General features: G+C 47.6%; 1 protein-coding gene across 1 annotated transcript in view; it reads left to right on the top strand.

The window, feature by feature from the left end:
* XKR6 (XK related 6) overlaps window positions 1–19207 on the top strand; it is a 182725-nt gene that overhangs the window by 153759 nt on the left and 9759 nt on the right. The window contains exon 2 of the mRNA XM_049819216.1: window positions 7102–7298. Within this exon, the coding sequence (XP_049675173.1) occupies window positions 7102–7298 (197 nt within the window). The remainder of the gene's footprint in view (window positions 1–7101; window positions 7299–19207) is intronic.

Consider the following 19207-nt stretch of genomic DNA (forward strand, 5'->3'; position numbering starts at 1 on the left):
TCTCCTGCACAGCAGAAGACTGGCACTATCATTCTTTCTAGCAGATATTTCAGTTGCAAATAGTATTTTGCAAAAAGCAGGACTTTCTAATATAAATGGACGTTCAAGTATCATCCCCTCTCAAATACGTGCACTTAAAGAATAGGGGTTTGAATTCACAGAAAGACGAGTATTTTCACTGAAGTGGTGGCTATCATGCCTATGAATTAGGGTTATTCAGAAAGTTTGACTTGACTTGACCCTTTGGCTTTAAAGGGAACAGATCTGGGCTAATGCTTTTGAGAATCTCACTCACAGAGAAGTTCTCAAGCAGGGAGAAGGAAATAACAAGCCAACAGGAATGTCTGGATACTAGAAAACATGAAAAGAGATTGATGCAGTAAACTGCAGTACAGCTTAACTCAAAAATGTTAATATAGGCCAAGTAATCCAATTTTCTTACCTTGATGAAATCACTGTTGTGTAATCTTGTTGTGAGTGACTCCTAAGCCTGATGCTGGATCCCAGTGATGTTGTGATAAGTGAGGAGGTGGATAAAGTCTCATATTGGAGTTCTAGGTTCGGCACCGAGATGACGATAAACTCTGTGTCCAAAGAAAGTGTCCTCTGTGACCTACTGGTCCACACAACTCACAGATGATGTCATGCCAGGCATTTAAGCTTTTTAAGTGTCTCTAAGGCGCAGAACAAGCTTGTTTTGTGTTCAGCAACATTCTCCTCCAATAAGCAAGACAAGGCATGGAATGGAGTTTATTAATTGTTTAATAGGAGCTGATAGAAGCAGTTAACTAGATAAGGGGTAGTTGTACACTGTGAAGCATGTTTACTGGTCAGAAGAGGGCAGAAACTGCAAGGCAGAAGGACTGAAACAATTGATGAACACACTTCTTGCTGCATTTTATTCATTCTTACGTATAAACCATATGAAGAAATGCCAAAAGTGGCAAGATTTCAGAAAGCTCTGAGAATCCCGATTCTGGAAATCAGGGCCCTGATGAAGGCCATCAAAATGATGAGAGATTTAGTCATACGTAGTTGGGATGACCTGTGAGGATGCTGGATTAAATGAAGGTTTTGTGCATTGCTTGCTCAGTCCTGTGAGAAGAATTAAGGTGCTCTTTCTTGCTTTTGAGATGGCAAGTGATCTTTCCCAGTTTAGCAATGGTCCCCAGCATGGTTTTGGCCCAACACAATTAGCAGTGGTGTAAATAAGTCCTGCACACCCTTTGAGGATTAGCCCAGGCCAGGAACCGTTTCCTAGAGGCAGTTTGGATGCAGCCCCTTGTTCTGGAGGAGTTTGATGCCGTGGAAGCAGCCAGACGAAGCTGTGGTATATTGGCACCTGGATGGGGCCCCATAGTTACTACTGCGATACTCAAACTAGGAACAATAATTATCCATCTGTGAATCCTTATCGCTAACTTGCAACATTATAACAAAGAAAAAAAATCGCTAACAAATGTTGATATTGAGCATGTTAATTGTGATGGCAACTGTAAGTTTGATTTTGATTTTTTAATAGACAGCATTTTACTTTCATGCTCCCCTGTTGCTTGAGCGCTGCATCTTACATTCCTTTTATATCTGTTAGAATGAAAATAATTCATTAAAATTAAAAAAGCGGGCCAAAGCCGCAGCTGGTGTAAATTGCTAGAGCCCTGTGGATGCCAGCTCGCTCCAGCTGAGATCTGGCCTTACATAACCTCATTTTAAGGGTACGTTCAGGCAGCCTCCGCTGCAAGCCTTCCAGCCGAGCAGTTACACATGTCCTCATTTCCTCCCTTCCAAGGAGTGGGCTTTTAAACCGTAAACACCCTCTAGTGCATAAGGATAATGGCCCCTTGCAAGAGTTAGCAGGAGTGCCTGCGGAGAAGGCGGCGGGAGGGTGAGCTGTCAGCTGAATGATGCGCCCCATCCCACCGCTCTCCTTCCAGGAGAGAGCACCAGGGAGAAGGTCGGTGGCATGGGATGGTGAGGGAGATGGTGTCCATCCATACTGTGTGTGTTGATACCATGACACCTAGGATATAACCACATCGCCACGGCAAAGGAAGGTTGTCCAGAGAGAAGGGGAGGTTGGTGAGATGCTGGGAAAGGTGTTGTACCTGTTGCCCTCCTGGTCGTGATAAATCCTACTCATCCAAAGGGGCATGTAAGGTTCTGCAGTTGTAAGTTGCAACCTACTCAGCAGAGTTAATTTTCTTTTCCCTAGAGGTCTGTTTCTGACTTCTCGGGCATGCTCTGCCATTTTTCAAGCCAGGGTTTGCTTCTCTGAAAGCTGTGCTTGGTCAAGAAGAGTTTCCCAACCTGGAGTTGTTGGGAGTAGACTGAGTACCTCAAATCCTATTCCTTTTTGGTTCTCCACATACATATACTAGTAAAACAGGCAATTTCAAGGCCTGCTCATGGACACTGTGACTTCATCATGCTGCTAAATTGTTCATATAATCACTAGATCGGTCAAGGCTTACTAGCACTCTCCCAAGTAATCATAACCTAGGCAGGGTTCAGGACTCCATAGGGGCCAGGGATCGGTCCCAATACTGAGTATGAAGGCAGCTACCTGGTTCTGGAGGAAGAGAGAGTTCATTTCTGTAGTCAATCATCTTGGCCCATTGGTCTCAGGAAAAGTGATCGGGCCCCTGTACTTTGTTGCCTATTGTAGATACGGTCTGAGATTCCTGACCTTGATCAGCTTGTGGTTTTGTGGGACAGGCCATCAGGACTCTTCTTTCCTCAAAACGTAGCCCAGGCCCTGCGCTGACGTGCTTTTCCGTGCTCCTGCAACCTTCTTTCTTACACATCAGCATCCTCTTCATTTCGAGCCAGCCTGTTGCCTGAGGCATCCTCCCACAGTTTCTGCTGGTGATATTCAAAGCCACCTCTGTAAATCGAACAGTGCCAAGGCACAGGCACAATCCCGTAATAGTTCACCCTGTTAAATTGTCAGCACAGTCTCTGGCACTTTTGGCCAAGGCCACCTAGCGTGGACGTAGCCACGTGGAGTCAAGTCATGCCAGCTGGCCAAGGACAAAGGCTGGTCTTTGGTCTGCTTTGTTTAATGGTATAGACAGAGTCTCTGACTCCATAATCCTGTCTCTGGACATTTCTGCTACAGTCCTTGCTGAGACAGCTAAGCAGCCTCTCTCGTCCACATGAAGCATCTTTTTTCCATAGCACTTAGGGTGTGTTTTTTTTTACAGTAGGAACATCTCCTCTTCCCCCTCCTGATGGCATCCTGGGGTTTTCTCCAAAGGTTATTTGACCACATTTCTGGAGCGGATGGCTTTGGCTCCTTAAAAATGTGCTTTGGCACAGGGACAGCAGTGACTTTGCCCCGCGCAGTTTGTGTGCTACTGCGACATACGTAGTAAATAAGCGTGAGGATAATTATACCAACAGGAATTCTGGGAACCCTGCCAGAATGGAGGGGACAGCCAATCCTTTGTGCATTTAAAGAAAATCGCCCCAAATCCCCCTCCCAATGCCAAATTAGTTCTATCTCTTGAAGCCATGATGGGACTTAGAACTAAAAATACACGCATACACACAAATACACACACTCATATATAAAAATAGCCAGCATTCAAAAAATAAAAAGCCCAAAGTTAGGCTCCTGTATCCAAAATTAAGCTCCTAAATAAATAAATTAGCCTGATTTTCAAAAGCACGGAGTGGTGAATGGCTTTCACTGACATAAGAGGAAGCATCATGTTGCTGAAGACTGAAGATCAGGCCTGAATATGGATTTGAAAGTCTAATTATAGAATCCTGTTTGCTACCAGCTTGACCGAGAACAACAAATTTCAGGTGAAATGACATTGATTTTTTTTTCATCAGAGTTTGTCTACACTTAACCAGTGTTAGTAAAGGTAGAAAAAAGGCCTCAAACAAGTAACTAAAATACCACAAAGAAGAAACTGATACACTGGAATAAAACTGCTTACAGCAGTGCGGTACATTTGTGTTCGGATATAGGATTGAGCACTACCAATGTTACAGCTGGGTGAAATTTTATATTGATTAATTAGGTATTTATTAGTCGTTGAAAGCCTACCAGGTGGAAAGACTGCTTTTCCCAGTTACTCTTACACTTTCTCTGCTGAAAACTCGCAATCGACTGGCATCAAGGAGGAATAGGTTTTTACTCCTCCCTTTCCTCTCTTTTTGTCAGATTTTGGTCTGAAAGGTGCTAAAGAGAGAGCACCATATTTTTGGCTGGACCAAAAAGAGAGTACAAAGGGAAGTTCATTTCCCTTCTGCTGCAAATGGTCCTTGGAGCCGTTTTGCTCATGTGCTGTTCATTTGGGAGGTTGTGACCTTTTGCTGGCCAAAATTACACCGAGGGATTCCTGAGCTCACAGTCCCGTGTGGCAGTTGGATAGGGACAGATTTGTCCTGTTGGGTCTTCCAGCACAGATCAGATTGGGCAGCACTGGGCTTTACGGCGTCAAGGAAGCACGTCTACCCTGGGCGGAGGACCATCAGCAGGCAGAGTGGTACTCCACTCGTGGGTTTGTGTTGTGGGGTTTAGAGGCTGGGGACAGCACTAAAAGATCTGGGTTTGGCTGCCAGAAGACTTTCAGAGAGCCCTTTTGGTGCTCCATGACTCAGTTTCCCCATCTGTGGAAGGGGCACAGTACAGTTGACCTTTGCAAAAGGCTGTGGGCTCAACAGCCAAGAGAATTTGGTGTTACTGTTCTTGCCGTTGTTCTGGCATTGATGGAGAGAGGACCAGGGCATTACATTCATCCAATGCATTTTTATGTCCTTTTATGCATGCTGCTTCCATGAAGAGGTGGCATGTCCTCTCACTGTAGCCAGTTAGAAGCATTCATGCTTAAGCTGTGTGGATGGTGGTGAATCCCTAGAGATCGAGGAGAAATCACTGCAGGACATGGTGTCCCTTCTGTTAAGTTTCTTCTTAATCTTTTTGAGTGACTCAATGCCGTTGTTATAGTTTGGTTTTGCCAACCTGGAGTACTTGGAAAAGTAAAAACAGTCTTAAAAATAACCAAAAACTGGAGACAGCTGGTGGGGACAGCAATGTGGAAGAGTAGAAGTCTAGCAAATGTGAGCTGTGAGAAGGGACTGAAAGAAATTGGGGTTTTTTTTAGTCTGGAGAAAAGGTGAATGACGGTTTACATGGTAACTAGGTGCATACAGGTAAAAGACTGCTGCAGGGTGAAAATGAATAAATTCTTCTCCTTGTCCATGGCTGGAACGATGAGAAATTAGTGGCTTAAACTTCAGAACGGGAGTTTACTTTTCATGTAGTAGCAGGAATGGGAGCTCCTGGGAAGGGGAGGCCGCGCAAGACTACAGGACAGATTCAGTGACTGTCTCTGTCGAAAGATATTGGCAGATGCTGTCTTTGCCCATAGCCAGCACCTTATGGGCACCACCGCCTTGGTTTTCAGTGTCCCTGTATTGCTGACATTATCAAAACCATGCTCCTGTTCTCTGCCTTCTCTTTGAGCCATTCCAACTTACTCTCCCCAACTTTACCTTTCCAGCTAAACTATATTTATTTAATTCCTTGCATGCATGAAGAGAAGGCAGGATTCCTGTGTCATCCTGCAGCTTCTGGGGGCTGGGGGTTTTCAGGGAAATGCTGAGTACAGGTGGTGGTGGTGGGCATGTCGGGGGAGTGGGAGGAGGACTGGTGTCCATGGGAGAGAAGGTGGCTCCACGGGCATTTCCACCCCACTCGGGTTCTGCTGGGGATGTCACATCAGTGTCACCGGTGTCGTATATGACCGGCATAGCATTTTCTCGAGTGTCGAGCCCCATCTGGTGGCTTTCCTGCATCATTTTTCTGTGTGTGTGTATGTCCTTGTGTCTGCTTTCGGGATTTTCCGTCTTCTGTGCTTGCGAACTGGGAACGGGAAGGCAGGACAAGGTGCTTGAGAAAGGGCAGGGCTCGCAGAGGTACCTCTGCCTCTCTCCCACCTCCCTGTCCCTGGGTGTAATTTGGAAGTACAGAAGCTGTCGAGTCTTATGTCTTTTCCTGCTGCTCTTCCTTGCTGTGCAATCTCTCCCCGAGTGGCAAGAAATGATCTAATCGTTTTGGCGAAACCCCAGTTTGTGCTGTGAGGCCCTCCCAGAGCCTCCAGAAGGCACTTCATCCAACCGTCATGCTGGCATCTGAGGTGGGACAGATGAACAGTCCCAGGAGGGGACATTTCTCTCCATTGACTAGCTCAGATAACCCACTTCAGGGTCAGCGTTAGGTGAAACGATTCCCATCCCAAATTTCAGAGCACAAGGTTACAGCCACCACGCAGGATGAGAAGGAAAAAGACCCATTATTATTAGATCATTAATATCAGAAAGGACCCTGTTAGGAGGTGTTTTTTTTCTTAAATGGCTCAAGTCCTGTGTCATCTGGGCACCTTCTGCTACCTTACCTGGGTCACCTCCATTTACAAAGATTGGCCAAAAGTGCCCTGAAGGGAAGTTGTGTCCCCAGGGTGAGGTTTGCAGGTCTCCTTGCACACCGATATGGAACCAGAGGCGATAAAGCAGTACCTGTCCATGCATGAGACGCCTCCTTCTAGGCCAACATTGCTCAAAGTCTCAATAGCTGACCAGTGGCAAGCTGTGGCCTTTTGCATTTGTGGGTCACACGTGTGCTGAAGGTGAAGGTGGTGTCTCATTGCTCCATCTACGATGAAACGGGCAAATCTCTGGGCTCTGTGAGGGAAGCTCCTTACTAGAGTGCTGAAGGGGCTTAGACCATCTGTCAAGCCACCGCCAAGTGACATGACCGGTATTTGTCAAGTAGCTTTTCCTCTTCTCATCACGAAAACAAACTGAGGGAGTTGTTTTCTTGTGCAAGTGTTCCACGAGCATTTCTTACACCCATGCTTCACGTTTGGGTAGTGCAAATCAAAGGTTTCCCACTCCTGCAATACGAAGGTGGTCCTCAGATCTCACAGGAGACAGTGTTAGACCTGTGTAGACACCTGTATCTACCCCAGATTCCCCTTCCCCCAGACAACCTCCCTCTCCCCAAAGAACTGGCCCACAGCCCCATCCTCCTCAGATTTTGATGCATGCCAAAGTCTCACGCTCAGCTTTTCCTCCTCTTTCCTGCAGGTATATCCGAACTATGTACCTGGGGATCCAGAGCCAGAGGCGGAAGGAACACCAGCGGCGTTTCTACTGGGCTATGATGTACGAATATGCAGACGTAAATATGTTGCGCCTCCTGGAAACTTTCCTCGAGAGCGCCCCTCAACTGGTGCTACAGCTCTGCATAATGATCCAAAAGAACCGTGCAGAAACATTACCATGTAAGTGGCCCCCTCGTCCCCCCCTCCCCATCCTCCCGGCCTCCCCCCTCTGATCCCATGCTCAGCTGCCGATGGATGCTTTGCTAACCGTCTGCCCTACGCAACCTGGCGTGTAAGGGGCTGCCACTTCGGACAAATCTCATTCCAGCTCCGCGCTGCGTTCGCTGGGTAAAATTTCTGCTCATTCCACTGAGAAAAAAAACCAGTATAAATGAAAAGATGAGATTCAGCTCTTCCGCACCCAGTCCAGTCTAAAGAAACGATGGTTTTATCAGGAGGAGGCAGGCAGTCTCTGCTGCTATGGCAAGCGTCGCCATTCGTTTGCCACCTGGCAGCAGGCAGATACAATCATTCTCTGCCTCAGTTTCCCTCCTTACGTAAGTAGGATGATAAAACTGGCCAGATTTGAATTTGTGTTGTGAGGACAAACGGTTCAATGCCTGTGCAATGCTCTGATGGTGTGAACTGGAGTATAAGTGGGGGGGTTTAATAGCTAAACACCGTAGGACCTTTTCTGAGGAGCGCCCAGGAATTAAGGTTTAGTCGTTGGTACCATGGTTCTCAGGAAGTCGAAGAAAAGAGAGAGGGGAAAGCAGCGGAGGGGGTTGCGTAGGGACAGGGATGTTGTAGTGCAGGTATCATTGCAAAGGTAGGTAGAGGAACAGAAGCTTGGAAGCAACCACAGAGAATACTTGCCGGTTCTGATGTCCTTTGCTGCAGTGATGTCCTGAGCATGGGGCATCCACCCCAGTTGAGAGGCATATGCCCCTGTGCCAGCCCTGGGGTGAGCAGCTCTACCAGCCCATGCCCATGGCATGCCGGCTGCCTAAGGGAGATTTGTCCTTTCCAAGGACCAACAGCGGTATCAGCTGATGAGCTGCTGGGTTATTCAGCCCCTGCTCAATTCACACACCAGGCATGATACTCGGCTTTCCAAAGACAGCCTGTTTGTGGCACGCCATTTCTGACAGACCTGAGGAGTTTCTAGGAGCTGAGATTGGAACTGGGCACTTCTTCAGGGTTCAATTTTGCTGGTTGGACCAAGGTCACCACTAGCTACAGCATCAATAAGTCGGAGTGCTGTCCCCTTCCTCCATACTTCAAGCATGTCCATCACATGTTGTTTGTAGAGGCCTCCCTCCCTTCTCCTATTTAGGCAGTCTTTTTCTAAAACCTTTCATCACGAGCTCTCCAGGCCTCCAAAGTGCTGACATGATGAACATGCCTTTCTACAACTCCTGCTAGAACTGCTCACGTTTGCCAGCACCCTTTTCCTGCTGCTTCCGACATTATTAACCCTACTAAAAATGTAGAAATCATAACCTAAGAGGCTTGCCAGGGCGTTACGCAGATCGTTGGACTCGCTACAGAAAGCACTGGGTGAAGTTTGCTGGCCTCTGTTGTGCTGCAAGTCAGACGACACGGCCGAATAATCCCTCTAGGCTTTCAAATCCGCGGCTCTTTCAGTTTGCCACTTCCAGGCATGGCTGCCTAATCCACTGAACAAGCTGCATCATTTTCCAACCCCCTCCCTTCTTCAGCTATGCAGTTCCTCCGTTCCTCCACCACACCGAGCAGGCTGTGCTCTCTTCCAAGGCAGCGCACGTCCCCGCCTGCCTCCCCGGGGCCCTGGAGGGCTCTTTGCCTGCCACGCTCCAGCAGCCGAGCTCTCCGGGTCCCCAGAGCCCCTTCTCCCTGCCTCCCTCCCTGCCCGTGCCAGAGATGCTGTCGCGCATCTCGGGGCTGCGTGCCAAGCGGCGGGCGCTGCTGATGGATCCGAGCAGCAGAGCTTGCTCGGTGCTTCTGACTCAGGTGCAAGGTTTCCTAAAGCTCCTCCATGCCCGTTCGGCGCTTCTGTCTTCCTCCTCCTCCCGGCCAGTACGTAATTATGTAAAAGGAAATTAAATGCTGAGAGGAGCCGTTATGAAAGGCAGCATCAAAGATTTCCCTTAAAGCAGGGAGAAACCAAAGGAAGATGGATATTGTTAGGAAGGCAGTGTTTAAAAATCAAATCAAGTCTCTCCTGGCTCATCATGTCTATGTGAGCGTGGCTCATCACAGGAAGAGGCCAGTTCTGCCTCTACACAGGGGCAGCGTCAGCTGCGACATTAAGGGATGCACGCGGGCAAAACAGCCCACAGCAGGGCTTATAAACCCAGGTACAGCCCATGCTAGTATGTCCAGACTCCAGCTATTTCCATATGGTTCACACGGTGTCTTATGGATTCATTTAGTGCTAGAACAAGGTCACTTTACCATTTTATATGGCGTACATCCCCCCCTCCAAGCCCCAGTCCTCCCTTCTCTTAAGACTGCCATGCCAAGCCCAGTGCAGGAAGCCAAGCCAGGCTCCAGTCTTCTCCAAATGGGTCAGCTAATGTCTCCATCTCCTATTTAAGGAGCTTTAGAAAGGGAGTTACTGGAACGGCTATCAGGAAGTTTTGCTTTTTTCTCCTAGTTCCCATGTTAAGGGAGCTGTTGAGGTAAGAAGAGTGAATACGCTGGAGGTCTTTACTCAAACCCTGAGCATCTCCTCCAGAGATGTTTAGGAACATGGTGACAGAAAGGGTTCTTCTTGCCAGTTGTGGTTGCAGTGAGTAGGGGAGCACCGCGAGGACTAGTGGTTGCAGTGAGTAGGGGAGCACTGCGAGGACTAGCGGTTGCAGTGAGTAGGGGAGCACTGCGAGGACTAGTAGAAGGGGATGCAATCAGGCTAAGGCTTAATTTCCTGGTTTCCGTATCTATTGGGTGGGTGGAAGAAAGAAAAGCCTCACCATGCCTTACAAAAACCATTTTACCCCGAGAGGTACCTGTCTGAAAGGGTTGGGTGGAACCTGTGTTTACTGGTCCTTCAGTGCTGAAAGAACAGACCAGTTTCACTGATGGGCCCCTGCTCACCCAAGAGTCAGCATCTCCTGCATGGTCTGACACCACCAGCAGAAGTGCTGGAGCTGGAATTTGAGGTCAAGTCCCAGCCTCAGTAAAGCCTGGGACAACACCCCTGGGATTTCATGAAGGTCAGGATTCGTTCCTTCATCATATCCCTAGCACAAGGCAGACCAGATCCCAGCTTAGCCGCCATCGCCCGATGACTCGGGAAGAGCAGAAAATAGCACAGAGAGAAAAGAGGTAAGAACTCGGTGTACTCCATCAGGTGAGCGGAGCTGACCTGGAAGGCGCACGCTGAGAGCCTGAGCTGGAGTACTTTGTGCTGTGGCTGCTGGGACAAATGGGTCGACATCAGCTCCTGAATCTGCATCTGGAAGGAGCTGGTGTGGGTATGCAGGTCCTTTGCGAGTGATTCATCTGCTACAACCGCAGCGGTGTGGGTCCAAAAAGTCAACGGAAGGTGAGGGAGGAAGGATGCCTCCAAAACATGGATCTGCCCGTGTCCGAAGCAGCTGAGGGAGGTGAGATGAGATGCTTGCCCTCCAGCAGCACCTTTCTCCAGGGCACCTAGACAGAACCTAGGTGATGTATTTAGACCTACCCTTAGGGTTAGGCAAAAGGAGGTGGTGGGACTCTGAAGAGGATGCAGCCCTGTCCCTTGCTCACTGTAACTGTCTGGGAAATATAGGAGAGGATGGCACGAAAGGGTGGCCATCTCTCTCAGATTACAGAACAGCACTGACCAGAGGACTCCCCTGATTTAAATAACATGGCGTATTTGCAGGGGGAAACGTAATGTTAATGACGACAAAAAAAGCCCAGCAACCCAGATCTTCATTTCGTAATCACTCCTAGCAGACAATCCACCTCACTTCTTGCGGTATAAACCATCCTTAACCTACTTCACTCTGCAGAGGTGCCTGTTCCTCTGCGCTGAATGGAAAGGAGCACATATAACCAGCTTAAAGGTTAAATCTAACTTCTAGGCAGTTTTTGAGGTGAGAGGGATTCCAGTTTTTCAGCATAAATCTCCTCTTAAAGAGGTTTCCTTTTATTTAATTTTTTTCATGTGGCTACTTTAAGACTTAATGAGATTTAGCAGAACATCTAACGTCCTTCCACTCATGTCACGAGTTCTTTACGCAAAGCTTTTGCTGGGAATTTGCCTGCATGAGGCTGCAGTTTTCAGCGCAGGGTTCCCCCCGCAAAAAAGGACTGTCTATCTGCCAATGCTGTGCCCATCTCCTCTATTAACCCTGCTGTTGGTCTGAAAGAGATTTGCAGCGTAAGCCTTCATTTTGCAAAGTCCTGCTGAAATCTCTGGGATTTTGCGAGTTGTCTGCACTCTCTGCAGCCTGCAGTAAGTAGTCTGAAGCTGCTTGTATATTTAAGAAAAAGCAACATTAGCTTCTGTTTTTCTGGAGTTTGCTCTTTTAAGCAGAGTGATACAAGTTAGGCACTAAAAGGGGTTTTAGGCATCCTAGCTACAGATGTGTGTTGGCTGCAGAGTTATCATGATGGAGTTTGCAAATCTTCTTCTCCCTCCCAAAGCAAAGTCCTATCTTTTATCGTGTCCTCACTCTTTCTGTACCATATCTGGGGGCCATGTATGATCAGGGCTTGTCCTTCTTTGCAGGGGCACACTAAGATGCTTTTCCCTGTCACTTAGTTTAGAAGACTTAACTGGTCTTTGCAGGGTATTGATGGACAAGCAGCAGGGATGGGTTAGCTGTTGTCCTCACCGCCCAGAGAAGGCATCCCCCATCCAGCTGAGCAGGTTTGGGATGAGCCAGCCTCAAGTTAAACACTCCTGCACATGGGTGAGAGGATTCCTGTGAGGGCAATAATGAGTTAAGTCTAATGTGGAGATAAATGCCTCAGTTAATTTTCTCCCAATGACAGGCCGATAGTTAACCAATAACATACTGTGAATAATGGGCATGCTGTGAACTACATACTGTCTGAAATGTCCTGTTAGATAGATTCATAGGATAGGAAGTATCTCAAGGCACCATGACTTGTTGAGGAGTGGTTTGAGATCTAAAACCAAGGCCATATCTAAAGGACAACACATGAATGGATCACTTCTTACTCAGTCCCCTGACCACTCAGGTCCCCTTCTTAGCTGGGGCAACCAAGTCCAAAAGGGAGCCTTCAGCCTTTAGTTGCCCAAGGGTATGATTTTCAAAGGTGATCAACACGGGCCTGAACGTAAATGGGAAGACTAAAATTCCCATGTCTCTGCTGAAAGTGGAGAAGAGACTCATTAGATTTGAAAGTTTATCCTACAGGTAGCACTGCTAACCTTGAAGGAGCACTAGAAGTTAGTGCAAGATCCTTCATGCTGGTCTGGGCCAAGCAGGTACGTCCATCGGAGAGCCCAGCAGAAATGGCACCAGCAAGGGACATCCATCACCACCACTGTTGCCCTGTTAGCATGGACCTAACACGGTTTTGGCTTGAACCAGCTAACTTTGTGCCAAAAAACCCCTAAAGACTGCTTGGGGGTAAACACAGAGCAGGGACCATTCCCAGCAGGCAGTTGGATGTGGCCACCTTTGGATGGCAGGAGATGGGATATGGATGGGACTAGAGTGTGCCTACTGGCCACTGGGCTGGAGAACAATCCTTGCAAATACTTGATTCTTAGTAGAGATGCAGCCACAGAGGACTATGGGTGGGAGATGCCATGCTGGATGGAAAAGCATGGGTAGGGGAAAGTGCTTGCTGTGGGGTGTTGCTGCTGGTTTTCCACAGGTGTCTTTCAGTTTGGATGCAACTAAATATCTGCATTCCAACAGTGCTCAAACATGAATCCAAACCCCCAAATTCAAATCTCTGTGACCTCACTAGACAAAATTGTCCCCATTTGCGCCGAGTCCTGTAACCAGAGTTACCCATCATAAATAAACCGTGGTTCACCCTTTCTACACAGGCATCAGATTCCACAGGGCTCAGTACAAAAAAGACCAACATCATCTACAGACTCCATTTGGGATGGGTAAAGACATTGATGCAGGCCCAAGCAAAGTCCTTTTCCTCCAGAAGCAGAAATCCTCTTCCCTTTTCTGACTGATGTATTTTTCCTAAGATCCAGCAAGATAACTGCAATGTGTGCCTAAAAAAGTCTTTGCCTCGTAGAGTTCTCGGTAACAGGAGATGGGGTGAGGCTAAGGTCTACCAGAGTCACACCCTGGGCTTTGGCTTGGGCTGTGAGGCAGATCGTAAGGAAAAAAAAGATGCTTAAACTTTACCCATGGGGCTGAAGGCATATTCTTTCTTCCTCTCTCTCATGCCATTCCTTGGGGAGTAAAAGAAATGGGAGACATCATCACCCAGACCTGGTTCCTTGTGACAGAAGAGGCACGAGCAGAAAAGCAGTTGCTCACTGCCGTGTGGATAAGGGACCCCACCAGTTGTGTGTTTGCTGAAGGGGCTCGGCAGGGAGGAACTGGGATAATCTGCATTGAAAGTTTGTCCTGATTCAGCCACAGTTTCCCTTTAAGTGTTCATCAGCAGACCAAGGAGGCACCTCACAAAATGCCCAGAGCTCCAAACACATAAGCAGCTCGCCTGGGAGGCCACTCATATGACTCAAGCGCTTTGCCAGACTGGGGCATATGGCTCTGTTCCTGCCTTCCCCTCCTTCTCACCAAAGCCGGATGACAGATAGCAATTTGGTGCCCTGCTTGAAATGAGTCGCTGGTCCCGGGCCAATTCCCAGCAGCATCAAAAAGCCATCTCCACAGTTGGCAGTGGGCACTGAGGACGTCTTGCTCTGGCATGCTGAGAGGCGGCCAAGCCCGAGGCACACTGGCATCGAGCAGCATGGGGAAAGCTTGTCCTATCATCAGCCGTATTGTCCCGGCACGGCGGGGAAGGACTGGGTCCAGGAGCCTTTGAAGCCAGTGACAGCTTTTTAATTTTTTTTCCACTGGGCTTTGGAGCAAGCCCAAAGAGAGACGTCACCCCTTAGCCCATCCCCACCTGCAGCTTGTCCGTCCACCACCTTGCCATAGCTCTCGCTCTGTTATTTTGGAGTGCTGATAAAAAACCTTCTGTTCCGTACCACGTGCCGCCATCACGCATATGACATGCCACAGCCAATAAAGATGAGTCACCATTCACGGGACAGCATTGGCAGGTAGCCAGTGCTGCCAATTTTAGGCTTTGTAAGACTGTGGTAATCATTGGAAGGGGGTTACATCATCAGAGCACTACACAAGCATTAGCCCATGCTGTTCCTAGGAGCTGCAGGCAAGCTGGGAAACTGAGGCACGGAGAAAGAGGTTTGATTAGCCTAAGGTCTTGGGGAGGATCTCTACGCTGCAGGCTCCTGGGGAGCAAGTTCATGCCAAACAGATTCCAGGCAGGAAATTAAGGCTTTTTCAGGTAATTTCATGCTGCAGACTTTCCTGGAGACATACCTCCCGTGGCAGGTTCATGATTAGAGCATAGGAAAAGGTGGCTGCACACTGCTGTGCAATTGGCTAGTAAAATGCATGGAAATTCAACTATTTCCATCTTCAGGTTGCTCTAGTGTGCAGCTCTGGGGTTCACGTCAGGCATCCAGGAGAGTATGCTAACTCTGGGTAAACGGAGAGAACATAGCCACTGAGATGTGCAAAAATAACTGGGGAAGATGCTGGGCGGGTGCTGGGCAGGGACGTCTCTGTGTTTCTATCCCTGATGTAGATGGAGCAATTCAGGTTGATGCAACTGGCTCAAAATTGCTGAGTATTGAAGGAAAGAACATTCTTGTTTCAGAAACTATCAGTTGTTTTATATGATTAGCTCAAGGTGACAGTCCTGAGTCTGGGAGTGCAGCAGATTTACTGAGTCAGTGGAAATCTCCTGAAATGACTTTTGTCCTAAGTGGCATTTGACCAACCTCGTGCTCTCAGTGCCCTCAGTCGCGTTCACGTCTTCGCACGGACACTCACCCATGGGGCACCCAAGACCAGGCACGGCCGTTTCCCTGTCGCAGGAGCCCATATCTGAAATACCCTGAGGTGCAAACAGATGTTTGCAGTAGGGGAACGGATGCATGGTTTGATCTCAGCCTGTCCGTGGGGAAGGTGATGTTCATTAACCTGTCGAAGAGGCAGTCTCAACTCCATCTTGTACACAAATGAACTTCTGAGAAGGCAAAAAGACCCAGGAAAGACAAGCCAACCTGAGCATGACTTAACCGGTGGATGCTGGCGTGTCATTGAGTTCTGGCCTGCCACACATCACTTAGACCTTTGCAGAGCATACAAAGCCTGGGAAGCAGAGGAAGAAAGAGGTTCCTGCTGTTATCCTTGGAAATCAGTGTCCCTGGTGCCTTCAGCTACCCCACTGCGAGACAGCACCAGCTGCACCACAGCCTTTTTTGTCACTTTGTCACTCCCCCTCACAGAAATGCTCTGCCAGACTCACTCTAATGATGCCAGCCCTGTGTGCTCTCCAGAAGTGTCGAGATGCTCCTTCTTTTCAGGAGACCAGTCCCCTCACCTGCAGTTATGCCGAGACAATTCCATCAATGACCCCCTACACAGTAACAAAGATTTACAAACCATAAGGTTAGCAAAGTGTGTACTGCTGACACATCTCTAAACACACTGAATGAAGACCTCTTACTTTGGCCAGTGAGTGTGAACCAAGTTGGGTTTCCTTCCTCTTCCCCATCAGGTCAAAAGCATCTCCAGAATTGGGAGGAAGTTATTTCTCTAATGGCCTGCAAACTTTCTGTGTCCAGGCCAAACGATTAATCAGAGGTGGTTTGCAGGATCCAGGTTCGGTACTGTCACAGACTGTTTGAAACATTGCCTTCATGTTGTCTTGTCTCCAAGGAACTGGCCGTGGGAGCTGTATTTATAGCAGGAAGTTCCTTCACTAAGCCCTGGCAGAAGATGTTGCTTCCTCAATCTGGTGACGAGTCTGTGGGGTTTCATCTATGCTAATAAACTGAAACACATCAGAACACGAGCACAGCCACCAGATCTCGCTCATCCACGTGGTTCAATTATCAGCACAGTCCTTGGCACATTTTTAGCCCACGGCAGCTAGCACCAACCCAAACAATTCCCAGGCTTGCCTCAGGTGTCAGCACAGGCCAAGGATGATTCCCAACAAGCAGTCCGGATTGGGCCACCCTCGTTTGGGGGCTGAGACTGCATAATGACATGGATGTAGCAGTCAACAGAATTAGGCTTTGCTCAGTCACTGATCTTTAGGCGCAGGGTCCCAGGTTCAAAAGCTGCCCCAGACCAGTGCTAGGGAAAAGAGATTCTCATGGATGCTTTCAGAAGTGGACAGCAGAACTCCTAGGGCTTTCCTTGCCAGTGTTGATGCGCTCCCCTGTTTTTCAGAGTATTTTTGCCCCACCTGCAAGATTGCAACATCCGTTCAGCTTGTGCTAGGCAGATTTAAATTCTTCTCAATGGGCTGCAGTTCTCATCTGAATTAAAAAAGAATGCCAGGATAAAGATGCTGTAACAAATATCAAATGTACGGTGTTAAAATGCAAGTATATTGTATGTGTTTGTGGTAACAGTTGTGTTGTTTCATGCCGACTACCCCTACTCAGAACATAAAAGGGGATGGGGGAAGATTTTATTTTAAGTCAATCCATGTGTTGTTTTCCTTAGTAAAGGGTTTTTTTTCCCATTTCAGTGCATTCAAGCAGTATCATATCATATGTTTCTCTTCTAAAGATTCCTAGTGGTAGAGTTCAAATATCATTAAGTCTGAAATATCTCAATATAGGATGCTTGTTCTGATCTTTGCAGAGTGTAAACTGGGAGCGACTCTGTTGGAGTCTGTGAAGAGATTCAATATACTCAAGAATCTGAGCAAAGAATTGGCCGCTAAAATTTGTGTCTAAAGTGTCCTTCACAAAGAACCAGCTGTTGAGTGTGCAGTATGATTTTTCCTCCAAGAGTAACTCCTCTTGGATTTTGCCATGTTATTTTTCCCAGTTAAAGTAATCGTATGTTTGATCTTTTTTTCTCCTGTTGCTCTGGGAAAGCCTATTTTAAATAGCAGGGGGAAAAAACCCAGATCTCGGCAATCAATGACCACACAACACTGCACATCTAACCAAGAGGCTACAAGAGCAGCAGTCATACCTGGGTGTCTTTAGGCTCTAGACACCCATGCTAGATCCATGCCGATGGTGGTGCTTAGCTGCCCACAAAGGCAGCTTAGGTTGACTTTTCTTCCATCTCGGGTACCTGGTAAAATTAGGATGCCTCTGTGACACGCTAATGGCCATGTAGATACAAGGCTCTGCTCAGGCTACTCGGTTTCTGAACTGAGGTCAGAAGCAAGTGAGCCAAGAGAAACCCAAAAGTACACCAAGAAAAAGCAATGGAAGTCCATAGAGATGACTTGTACACTTCTTTGCTGGCCGTGTTCCTTTCAGATTGAACCAGGTTTCTGTGATAGACTCTACTGCCCTGTATCATTGCTTACAAAGAGAGATTTTGCTCGGCATGCATAGATTTAAATCCTGTCCTTGCTAGAGGTCTTGTCAGGACATCCTGACAGAGCGTTTAAAATTAAATCCTTTGGGGTCTCTCAAGGAGCTTCAAGTCCTCTTGTCTGTGACTGTTCACTTTGGGGGATTTGGGTGGTGTTCTTTTCCAGTGTGATTCTGAGACAGTGGTTAGAGGCATTCAGATTAACAGGAATTTAACTAAAGTCTTTATAATTACAGTGGTGACTGTGCAGAGGGTATCTCTCTCTGAAGAGAGTGGCAATTCATACAGACAAAAATAGACACGTAGAAGAGTTCTCATGCTCTATTTCCAAACAACCTAAACTGTGCCCAGGAAATCCTGGCTGCTGCTCTCCCAGCACATTTCCACTGCAGAACTGGCCCAGGTGATTGGTACCTGGGTAAATTTAGACCAGGCTCAGACCAGACCGTCTCTCGTTCCCGTATGTGTGGCATTAGAAGACAGAGATGCACATAGGTGTTGGTGCTGAGCGTCTCTATGAACTCCAATGCAGCCCTGCCCACTTGAGATTCAGCATGCCCTTTGGAGGATGCACTGGGGAGGGATGCGTGGGGGCATGGTGGGAAGATCCTGGAGAGATATTGGCACTTGTGTGTGATAGCCTGAGTCCTCATTGCAGGGGGTGTGGGTTACCAGCCTACATGAATCCCAATTTAAGTGATAACAGCAGCTATCCTAGTTGGAAACACCATCAAATGTAGCCCCACACCAACATCAAAAAACACCATCAGTAAGATTAATGACATTTCTGGTTTACTGGCCAAAAATCACAAAGGAAAGAACTGTTCTGTATTAACACCCTCAAAATAGCGTCCGCTGAAGTGGAACTGTTTGCTTTGGTCAGAGGGGGACAGTGAAGTATTTTCTGTATATTTTCTTAACGTTTAGGGGAAGTTTAAAACTGGAAGAGTAATTTCAAAGTAAATAGCTATATGTCATAAATAATGTCATTATAATGTCACATCAAAAGGGACTACAAAGGAAAGATTAGTCTTTGTTGTGTGTCCCCCTTCTCCTCTACTCACTGAATTGTCTCCAGCTTCTTTAGGACTGGAACTAGTCACCAAACTCACCCCAGATTCCTGAGTGGTGTTAGAAGCCTGCCATGCATTGCTCCCCTTGAAAAGCGTGATTTTGAAGTTAATTTCCTTTTACTCCATTAGACTCCAATCAGAGTCTCTGGAGGCTGGAGGGACCTTCAGAAGAGGGCTTTTCTCCATAAGACAGGCTTTGCCAGTCTAGCTATAGCAGTAGAGTCACGCTGGCTTTTTCCTCAGACATAGCTTTGAGAGCATAGCTGAGACCAGATTCCTAGAAGGATTAAAGTATACTGCCAAAATAACATTTTGCTGGCATTAAGCTGTCTACATGTCTGTATTACACCTTACCTTAGCTCTAGCTGCCATGTCTGGGCTCGCCAGAGCTGTCTGGACACAGCAGCCACCTGGGCTAATTTACTTTGCCAAAAAGCCCAGTCTGGAAAATCTGGTAATATGAGAGGCTCCATCTCCAGGA

The sequence above is a fragment of the Accipiter gentilis genome, chromosome 16, assembly GCF_929443795.1.
Source record: "Accipiter gentilis chromosome 16, bAccGen1.1, whole genome shotgun sequence".
NCBI classification, from domain to species: Eukaryota; Metazoa; Chordata; class Aves; order Accipitriformes; family Accipitridae; genus Astur; species Astur gentilis.